Source organism: Cebus imitator, unplaced genomic scaffold (genome assembly GCF_001604975.1).
Source record: "Cebus imitator isolate Cc_AM_T3 unplaced genomic scaffold, Cebus_imitator-1.0 Scaffold650, whole genome shotgun sequence".
Taxonomy (NCBI): Eukaryota; Metazoa; Chordata; class Mammalia; order Primates; family Cebidae; genus Cebus; species Cebus imitator.
This window is the reverse complement of record NW_016107965.1, coordinates 407324-418295: the sequence shown is the minus strand read 5'-3', so window position 1 is coordinate 418295 and position 10972 is coordinate 407324. Positions and strand designations below refer to the sequence as shown.

The 10972-nt window shown below is 48.3% G+C and overlaps 1 protein-coding gene across 4 annotated transcripts in view; it reads right to left on the bottom strand.

The window, feature by feature from the left end:
- Positions 1 to 5775: 5775 nt before the first annotated feature.
- The window catches only part of PECAM1 (platelet and endothelial cell adhesion molecule 1), an 84509-nt gene continuing 79312 nt past the window's right edge, over positions 5776 to 10972 (bottom strand). For all 4 annotated transcript variants that reach the window (XM_037734649.1, XM_017517863.2, XM_037734648.1 and 1 more), the window contains one exon: positions 5776 to 7116. In XM_037734649.1, the coding sequence (XP_037590577.1) occupies positions 7087 to 7116 (30 nt within the window). In that variant the 3' untranslated portion in view covers positions 5776 to 7086. The remainder of the gene's footprint in view (positions 7117 to 10972) is intronic.

The following is a 10972-nucleotide window of genomic DNA, read 5'->3' as shown; positions in this document are numbered from 1 at the left end:
CAAAAAATTAGCTGGGCATGGTGGCGTGTGCCTGTAATCCCAGCTACTCAGGAGGCTGAGGCAGGAGAATTGCCTGAACCCAGGAGGCGGAGGTTGCGGTGAGCCGAGATTGCGCCATTGCACTCCAGCCTGGGTAAAGAGCGAAACTTCGACTCAAAAAAAAAGGCCATGTGAAGGCACAGACATACACGTGGAAGAATGCCCTGTGATGACAGAGGTGTGATACGGCTGCAACTCAAAAATCCCAAGCATTGCCAGCAAACATCAGAGGCCAGAAGAGGCTAGAGCCTCTGGAGGAACATGGCATTGATGACACCTTGATTTTGGACATCTGGTGTCCAGAACCGTGCAAGAATAGATTTCTGCTCTTTTTGGCCACCTGGTTTGTGGTAATTTGTTATGGCATCCCTGAGAGATGAACACATTTTCTTTCTTTTGCAGAAGAGGAACCCTAGGATGAGTGGCACATCCAAGGTCATGTAGTCAACTAGTGGCCAATCCTCTATTCCAACATAGCTTTTATTTTTCTTTAAGAATTTTATTTGTGGCCAGGCGCGGTGGCTCATGCTTGTAATCCCAGCACTTTGGGAGACCAAGATAGGTGGATCACTTGAGGTTAGGAGTTTGACCAGCCTGATCAATATGGTAAAACTCAGTCTCTACTAAAAAAACACAAAATTAGCCAAGCATAGTGGCACATGCCTGTGATCCTAGCTACTTGGTAGACTGAGGCAGGAGAATTGCTTGAACTTGGGAGGCGGAGGTTGCTGTGAGCGGAGATCACACCATTGCACTCCAGCCTGGGCAACAAGAGCAAAACTCAAAAACAAACAAAAAATTTTATTTATTTTCCACCATCATCCTTTCTGAATGTGGAAATAACATTTTTCTTCTACTGTCGAAGTCCATTTTGAAGTAAGGGTTCATTGCCTACTGAATTAAGAAATATATATGAAGGGACAATTTAGGCTTTAGAAATACTTTGGACTATGAAATTTTTCAATAGATTTACTCCTGGTTCTTTGATATTCCGAAACATTCTCTTTTTTTGTCTTTTTTTTTTTCTTTTTTGTGGAGAATGGGGTCTTACTACATTGCCCAGGCAGGACTTAAACTCCTGGGCTCAAGCAATCCTTCTGCCTCTGCCTCCCTAAGTGCTGGGATTACAGGCATGAGTCACTGCACCTGGTCTGGCATTCCAAAACATTCTAATAGCTTATTCCTTTTGAGAAATGAGGGCTACCCCCTTCAAATGTTGAAATCACCATTTGTTTCCTTATTCTGAGCAGTTTTCTGAAGGCAAGCCAAGTGTTGCTGGGGATGTTGGATGTAAAACTGTCTTTAAAGTAGATCCTTTGGTAAAAAATGTATTGATTGCTATTTTGGGGTTTTAACTGGCATCAGATCATATGAAGCATATGAGTTTTAAATTATTTAGAAGTTCCTAACCCTTTTTTGGACCGTATTTCCCTTTAAGAAACTGATAGGTGTGGTGGATCACACCTGTAATCCAGAACTTTGGGAGGTTGAGGCAGTAGTATCTAACACTTGAGCCCAGGAGCTTGTGACCAGACTGGGCAAGATAGCAACACCCTGTCTCTACAAAAAAAATTTAAATATTAGTGGCCGGGTGCAGCGGCTCAGCGACGCCTGTAATCCCAGCACTTTGGGAGGCCAAGGCGGGTGGATCACGAGGTCAGGAGATCGAGACTATCCTGGCTAACACAGTGAAACCCTGTCTCTACTAAAAATACAAAAAATTAGTCAGGCATGGTGGCATGTGCCTGTAGTCCCAGATACTCGGGAGGCTGAGGAAGGAAAATCACTTGAACCCAGGAGACAGAGGTTGCAGTGAGCCAAGGTCATGCCACTGCACTCCAGCCTGGTGACAGAGTGCGGCCCGTCTCAAAAAAAAAAAAATTAGCTGGGCATGGTCATGGGCGCCTGTGGTCCCAGCTTTGGGAACCTGAGACAGGATTGCTTGAGCCCAAGGTCAAGGTTACAGTGAGCCATGTTCACACACTGCACTCCAGCCTGTGTGACAGAGCAAGACTCTGTCTCAAGGCAAACAAGACATGGATAAAAGCTGTGGATTCTCTCCCACAGAAAACTGCATGCCCTCACAACTTTTTGCACCTACTCTTAGAAAATTCTCAAGCCCCACGTCTTATCCCAGCAGTGAATCCGACCGATCTGCAGCAAACTCGATACTTGCCTCCTCAAAGACAGAACTCAGCTGAGGGGCAGAGGTGGTTTTAAGTGGTTTTAAGGCAGAGGGAGAGGCCAAGGCAAGTTTTAAAGCAGGAGTGAGAGTTTACTAAAAAGTTTTAGATTTAAAAAAAATAATAAAATAAAATAAGGCCGGGCATGGTGGCTCACACCTGTAATCCAAGCACTTTGGAGGCCAAGGTGGGCGGATCACCCGGGGTCAGGAGTTCAAGACCAGCCTGACCAACATGGTGAAACCCCATCTTTTAAAAAATAAAATAAAAAAATAAAAAATAGAAAAGTTTTAGAGTAGAAACAAAAGGGGGTACAGTACACTTGGAAGAAGGTTAGGCAGGCAACTTGAGAGATCTAAGTTCCCTGCCTGACCCTTAACTTGGAGTTTTGTATATTGGCATGGCTCTGGGATTTGCCTCTCTTCTCCTCTGATTCCTCCCTTGGAACAGGCCGCCCGTGTACGTGGTGACCTGCCAGCACTTGGGAGGGGTGGCATGCATCGTGTGATTACGGAAATTGCGCACATACTCACTTGAGACATTTTCCTCATCAATCCTCCCTTCCCAAAGGAAGGTCATACACTGGTTAAATTCCGCCATTTTGCTTCTTGGTGCGCATGCTCCAGCCTGCTTGCCCAGCTCCTGAGACCTTATCCGGAAGCTGCTGATCACCAGATCCAGGTGTTTTGTATCTACTGAGAAACTGTCTTTGCTTGGAGCTGGTTTAACCAATTATTATTTTAGAGAGACAGTTTAAGAGCCACCTGCCCATCACCTGATGGTCTACTGACATTCCTGTGGGGCCCTCTCCTGTCCTGCCCATGTCTGCCTAGCTACCTACTCTAACATTTCCACACTGTGGACCCCAGGTGGAGCTCCTGGGCAGGGGAGACTGTCCTCAAATAGCCTGCTGGGGAGACGTCTCTTTCCCATTTACCTTTCCATTTATGCCCACGGTGTTAGGCAAAGGCTGAAGCTGGCCTCGGTGGCGGAGGGTTTCTTCCTAAAGCGCTAATGACGCTGGTGGAGAGTCTTCAAACCAGCTGTTCTGGGGAGAGTCCTTGCTGTGTGCCTTTCAGAGATCTCCCTAAGACTCTCAAAGACCGAGTCAGGCCAGTGGGAGCCTGGCAGCAATTCCCAGAGACAGTGGCAGCTTTTTGAGGAGGACTAATTGGCTCCTAGGGCTGGAGGCCACCTGGGTCTGATGGACTATCCCGCTGCCATCCCTCCAGGGCACCCCCCACTCTCTTGCCTCGGGGCCTTCCTGCACTTTCTCCTTTTGTCCTCAATGCCCTTCACCCCACCTTTTCTACCTGGTACCCTCTGCCTATGGTCAAGGCTTTGGTGACACCCACCTTCCTCTTAGGCCTTCACGGATCCCCCAGAGTCTGTGTTGGGAGCCCCTCCCATGTGCTCTTGTTTGAGCTTTTAATTTTCCACCGTGATATTTGTCACGCTGCTTTGTAATTGGCTCTCTGTTCATCTGCATCTCTACTGGGTTGTCCCTTCCAGGAGGACAGGGGCCATGTGACTCTTGTAATCTTCCCACCCCCAACACGCAGTAGTGCTGGGAACACAGAGCTTGACAGCACAAGCTTGTTGAGCAAACAGATGAATACAGCCAGTGCTCGACTTACGACCACGATTGGGTCCGACAGACCGGTCGTAACACGATTTGGTCGTAAGTTGAGTAGGCTATATGCACGGGGAATGGTAGTGCTGCTGGAAGCTGGTCCGCACTGTCGTACACCCAGCTGGGCAACGTTTGCGCTGCCAGACGCGGAGCAGTAGTGGCTAACGATTGTGGTCGTAAAGTCGAATGATCGTAAGTTGCATAGGTCGTAATTCGATCAATACCTGTAACTGGATGCCTCTGTGCAGAGTTTCTCAGCCTGGCCATTACTGGATTTTGGGACTTGCTCATGCTTCGTCGTGGGAGAGGGTTCTGTGCACGTAGGATGTTTAGGAGCATCTCTGGTTTTTATCCACCGGATGCCAGGAGCACCCCCACCCAGCTGTGACAACCAAAAATGCCCCCAGACACCACCCCAAAACCAGTGGGAGACAAAATCGCCCAACTGAGATTCGTCGTCTTAGTGAGTGAATGTTGACCTTAGCGTCACTTCACCTCTCTTGAGTCTAGGTCGGCGAGTGAGTTCAGTTAGCCAATCAGAGAGCGCTGATGGGGCGACCAGTGTCTCTGCTCATGAAATGGGTGGCTGACCTCTTGGGGCTCCTCAGAAGAGGGAAAAGTTCTACTGCGTGTTGGCCAAGGACAATTTTAAGTCCTTTTATGACCGATTACCACATGAGGACACAAGAGGGCGCTCTAACTAACGAGTTCCACAGCTGGGAAAACTGGAGCGAGTGTTCTTGGGATGCCTCAGGCTTGGACACCGGGGTTACCGCAGCTGCCCAAGAAGGCTGAAGCCAGCGTCCTGGATTCAGACGGACGTTTTAGCCATTAAATCTACTAAGGAAGACCCCTGCGCATGAAGTTTCCTCCTTGGAAATAAAGACAGAAGGGAAAGTAATTTTAAACTCATGTGTGCTCCACAGGCCGGGGGCGGTAGCTCATGCCTGCAACCCAGGCACTTTGTGAGGTCAAAGGGGGAGGATCACTTGAGCCCAGGAGTTCGAAACCAGCCTGGGTACCATGGCGAAACCTCACCTCTCCAAAAAAATTTAAAAATTAGCCAGGCATAGTGGTGCACGCCTGTGGTCCCAGCTACTCAGGAGGCTTGAGCCTCCGATCGCTTGAGCCCAGGTGTTCAAGGCTGTGGTGAGCTGTGGTTGCACCACCCCACTCCAGCCTGGGCAACCGAGCAAGTCCCTGTCTCAACAAAATGAAAAATTCAGTCGTGCTGCTTAAGGCACCAGCAGTAGGAAGGAGGTCTTTGCCACTCCCGTGGCAATGGCCCTTCTCTGGTGGCAAGGGACTAAGGAACTCCCTGGACACAGGGGTTCTGGCTGTCCCCAGACCATCAACAGAGACGTGAAGGTTGTTAGAGGTCGCCTGATCCTTTGACCTCGATCTGAGCCCATCACTCTGAAACTCTGGAAACTGTATGACATTTGTGATACAATTTTGTGTGTGTGTTGGGGAAACGAACCCACAGCTTTCATCATATTTTCAAAAGAGTCTAGGCTAGGCATGGTGGCTCACACCTGTAATCCCAGCACTTTGGGAGGCCGAGGCGGGCAGATGGCTTGAGGCCAGGAGTTCGAGACCAGCCTGATCAATATGATGAAACCCCATCTCTGCTAAAAATATAAGAAATTAGTTGGGCATGGTGGCATGTGCCAGTAATTCCAGCTACTTGGGAGGCTGAGACAGGAGAATTGTTTGAACCCAGGAGGCAGAGGTGCAGTGAGCCAAGATTGCGCCACTGTACTCCAGCCTGGGCAACCAGAGCGAACCTCCATCTCAAAAACAAAATGAAACAAAACAAAAACCATAAACCTGTTTGGTTCTCTCTGTGACTTCAGAGGCCCAAAGAGTCCTCAGCACACAGATGCATGTGGCCCCTCAGAAGACAATATTTCACACATCTGCAAAGAGTAAAGGTCAAATTTATTTAATACACCACCACTAGGGTCCCTGCAGCCGTGTCACTGAGTTAAACAGGGAAAGTGATTTTGGTTAGGCGTGGTTCTCACCAGTGAAATTCCACAGCGCAATAACCACAACCGCTGTCCCACCCACTCAAGACACTGTCAGGAACGTCTTAAGACCTCAGGAAACCACTTCTTTAGCAAGCAATTTTTTTTTTTTTTTGAAATGGATTCTCATTCTGTCACTCAGGCTGGAGTGCAGTGGTGCAATCTCTGCTCACTACAACCTCCCTCTCCTGGATTCAGGCGATTCTCCCGCCTCAGTCTCTTGAGTGACTGATACTACAGGCATGTGCCACCACACCCAGCTAGCTTTTGTATTTTTAGTAGAGACAGGGTTTCACCAGGCTGGTCTCAAACTCCTGACCTCAGGCGATGTGCCCGCCTCAGCCTCCTGAAGTGCTGGGATTACAGGCATGAGCCACCTCACCTGCCCTAACAAGGAATAAATCTTAAAAAATTAGTAAGAAATATACACATTTTACTTTTTCAATTAAGAATAATATTTGCTGTAGGCACCATCATCCTGTCTTTCAGCCTCCAGCATGGTAGAGGAAAAGGAAAAGGGGGTAGAAAAAAGTTTAAGAACATCTGTGCTTGTTCCACCTTCATTTTCTGTTTGCTGTATTGCCCGAATGAATCTAGTCTTCAGGTTGGTATTTCAAAGGAGGTGCTCCCAAGTAGCTTGGTTTTCCCATTTGTGGAGAGTAAAGTTTTAGAGGGGACAGGGGGAGGCTGTCTGGTCAGCACTGTGTATTTCCAAAGAACAAGGACTACTCAAAACTACAAGCCTTTGAAGGAACAAAGGAAAAGACAAAAAAAAAACTAGCCTCTAACCAGGCCATGTGCTAGAAGTGATTGGCTACAAAACAGAAAACCGGTTTCTGTGTATGAGGGCGCATGGAAAAGGTCTTTATCTCTGCACAAGACAAAATATTCAAGTTTCAGAATATCCCAGTGGCCTGTTTGCCCTGGATCCCCTCTTCTGCTCTTCCAATTGCCAAGGATGCTCCAACTTGGTGGGAGGAGGATGTGTGGGAAATTCAACTGCCCCTCTGGATCTCTTTCTACCCAACATTAACTCAGTAGGATGGATTTAAGAACCGGCAGCTTAGCCTGAGGAATTGCTGTGTTCTGTGGGAGCAGGGCAGGTCCATAAATAAGTGCACAGAGCTCTTGAAATTCAGGGATCATCTGCTCTTCTTGGAACATGGATGTCCTTCCAGGGATGTACATCTGTCCTCACTGTCTAAGTTCCATCAAGGGAGCCTTCCGTTCTCTGTAGTGACAAGAAACAAGGCAAGTTATGATCACAATTCTCAAGACTGAAGATTGCCCTGGTGGAGAGAAATGCAACATGGCAGATAGCGTTTCTCTTTTTTTAAGAGGGGGTTTCACCATGTTAGTCAGGCTGGTCTTGAACTCCCAACCTCAGGTGATCTGCCCGCCTTGGCCTCCAAAGTGCTTGGATTACAGGTGTGAGCCACCACACTCGGCCAGCATTTCTCAAAGAAAACACAAAGCAGGGCTATTGCCCACTGGTCCCCGACCCTGCAGGGGGACAGCTCCTGCCTGTAGGCATTTCTCCTTCTCTCTACACTTGCTCTGTAGGGACTGTAGTCTCTGTCCCTGCATACACATTGCACATCATGTCCACTTTGCGAGGCCAAGGATGGAGGATCGCCTGAGCCCAGGAGTTCCAGACCAGCCTGGGCACCATGGTCAAACCTCACCTCTGCAAAAAAATTTAAAAATTAGTTAGGTATGGCGGCACATGCCTGTGATCCCAGCTACTCAGGAGGCTCAGGTGGGAGAATCACTTGAGCCCAGCCAGGAGTTTGAGGCTACGGTGAGCTGTGGTTGCGCCACCGCACTCCAGCCTGGGTGACAGAGCAAGTCCCTGTCTCAACAAAACAAAACGAAAATTTCAGTCATGCTGCATAAGTAAGGACCAGTAGTAGGAACGAGGTCTTTGCAGCTCCTGTGGCAATGGCCCTTCTCTGATGGTGGCAAGGGACTAAGAAACTCCCTGGACACAGGGGTTCCGACTGTCCCCAGACCATCAACAGAGACATGAAGGTCATTAGAGGTCATCTGATCCTTTGACTTCGATCTGAGCCCATCACTCTGAAACTCTGGAAATTGTATGACATTTTTGTGATACAACTTTGTGTGTGTGTGTGTGTGGGCTGGGGAAAGGAACCCACAGCTTTCATCATGTTTTCAAAAGAGTCTATCCACCAAGTAACTTCATCAAAACCCATGTGCACCCAGCACAGTGTCCCGTGGGTGCCCCACTTACCCACAGAAGAAAGGAAATGTAAGAGATCCGGCTTCTAGCTCCAGTTCTGTCTCTAACTAACATAAGATGTACCCTTTTGATGCCTGGTTTTTTTTTTTTTTTTTTTTTAATTTTAAAAATGAAGGATTGAACTTAAATGGTCCAACTTAAATGTTTTAAAAATGATATGATCCTGGGAGGCTGAGGCAGGAGAATTGCTTGAACCTGAGAGGTGGAGGTTGTAGTCAGCCGAGATCATGCCACTGCACCGCAGCCTGGCAACAGAGCAAGACTCCGTTTAAAAAAAAAAAAAAAAGATATGATCCTACCTTAAAAAGAGAATGAAATTCTGATATATTTCAACATAGAAAAACCTTGAAAGCATTTTGCTAAATGAAATAAGGCAGACAGGAAAGGAAAAATATATGATTACACTTATGTGATGTACCTAGAATAGTCAAATTCATAGAGACAGAAAGTAGACAGTGGTTGCCAGGGGCAGTGGGGAGTTAGTGTTTAATGAGGACAGTGTTTCAGTGGCTGCTCTGCCTATGGAGTTGCCATTCTTTTGTTTCTTTACCTCCGTAAAAAACTTGCTTTCACTTAGAAAAAGAAAAAGCTCTGGAGATGGATAGTGGTGATGGTTGCACAGCAATGTGAATGGACCTAATGCAACAGAATTATACACTTTAAAATGGTTAAGTATACACTTGGAAGGGCTAAATTTAATATTATATATATTTCATGACGATTAAAAAAAGAATTCCTTGCTGGGTGTGGTAGCTCATGCCTATAATTTCAGCACTTTGGGAGGCCAAGGTGGGTGCATCCCCTGAGCTTAGGAGATCCAGAGCAGCCTGGGCGACATGGGAAACCCCATCTCTACCAAAAATGCAAAAAACGAGGCATGCATGGTGGTGTGCACCTGTGGTCCCAGTTACTAAGAGGCTGAGGTGGGAGGTTCATTTGAGCCTGGGAGGTGGAGGTTGCAGTGAGCTGAAATAGCACCATTATACTCCAGCCTGGGTGACAGAGTGAGACTTTGTCTCCAAAAAAAAAAAAAAAAAAAAAAAGCCCACATAAGGATTCCTGGATTCCTTCTGCCATCCTATAGTGCCCTTTAACAGCGTCAAATGCTATTTGTGTCACCTATCCACCTATCAGTGCCTGGACCCTTATCTGATGCATATACTGTTCTCTATGCTGGGGTTGCAAGAACCTGTCCCCAGCAATTTTATATTGTATCAATTACTGATCAACAGCACCACTATGAAGGAGAAGGTATAAGAGGTCTTAAAATTAACTGCGGAAGGGGTTCAGAGGCAGTGAGAGGGCTCTGGGCTGGGCAGCAGGGGATTCAGAGAAGCAACTCTGGAGTCAGCCTGAAGATCAGATTTCAACAAATGGAAAGAGCCCTTGCAGGACAGAAGAGCAGGGCATGCTGGGAGATCCCAGTGTAGAGGGGGCCCCTGGGCAACAGTGGGCCCTGAAGAACAGGCAGCACTTAAGTCCACTCTTCTGGACCCTCCACTTGCACAGGACACTCGGCTGCAGGTGGACCTCGGCAAGGCAGGAGCAGGAGACGTAGGATGACCCAGGGTCTTGGGATCTCCACAGCCAGCCTGGTTGGCTTCCTGAGGGGTGAGCTGGGATAGAGTCTCCATTTGTTCCAGCCCTGCTGGGTCTGAGGACCCTCAGAGAACAGGATGCAGGGCCGAGGTGCCCAACTAGAAGTCCAAGGCTCTGGCTCCTCCTCTGCTAGGAGAGCCCCATGCAAGTTGGCCAAGCAAGCTGTGGCTGGCCCCAGAGACTGGAGGGCTGCCAGCGCTGGCGGTCGCCCTGCCCCATTTCCTCTGCTCTGCCTGGATGGAGGAGGCATGACTCTGGTGTCCCGCCTTTCTGCAGACCCCACACCAAGTCCCTCCCCAGACACCTCCGTTCTCCCTCTGTGGGGGCAGCCAGTGCTTGAGGCACCGTTGCAGAACCAAAGCCACAGACAGGAAGGGCTGGGCCACAGTCAATAGGGCCTCAGGGGTTTTGAAGTAAAGGTTAATGCCCTCACATCCAAGGCCTAGGCTTGCTATGTTTAAATCAGAAGGTAGCCATCAGCTACCTAAGTGTAGTTGTGAAATTGCCCTGCCTTGTACCCGGAATATAGTGTAAACTCCCTCAAAGGTCATTTTGATTTCAATATACTCTGGGATCTCTAGTTCCTGCTTCTAGAAAGTGCTCCTATGGGTACTTCCAATAGACCAGGTCTGTGCTAGGTGCTTATTCAACCCTTGCAATAACCAGATGAGGGAGTTTATGATTCCCAGTTTACAGATGAGGAAGCAGAGGTCCTGAGAGGCCACGAAATCTGCCTGTGGTGACATGGCTAAGAAGCAGAAGTCAAGTATTAACATGGGTCACCAATTCCTAAGTCAAAGCCTGGCCTTGGTTGAATCCTATGCTTTGGGTAAGCAACTGCTACATTCTCCATATGTGGCAGGGTCATTTCAGGACCAAATAAGGTCAAGTCCCCCATCCACACCTACTATTGCCCAAGTGATGAAGAGCTTGGGCCGGGCGCGGCGGTGCACACCTGTAATCCCAGCACTTTGGGAGGCCGAGGCGGGCGGATCACGAGGTCAAGAGATTAAGACCATCCTGGCCAACATGGTGAAACCCTGTCTCTGCTAAAAAATATAAAAATTAGCTGGGCGTGGTGGCACGGGCCTGTAGTCCCAGCTACTCAGGAGGCTGAGGCAGAATTGCTTGAACCCAGGAGGCAGAGGTTGCAGTGAGCCAAGATTGCACCACTGCACTCCAGCCTGGCACCTGGTGACACAGCAAGATTCTGTCTCAAAAAAAA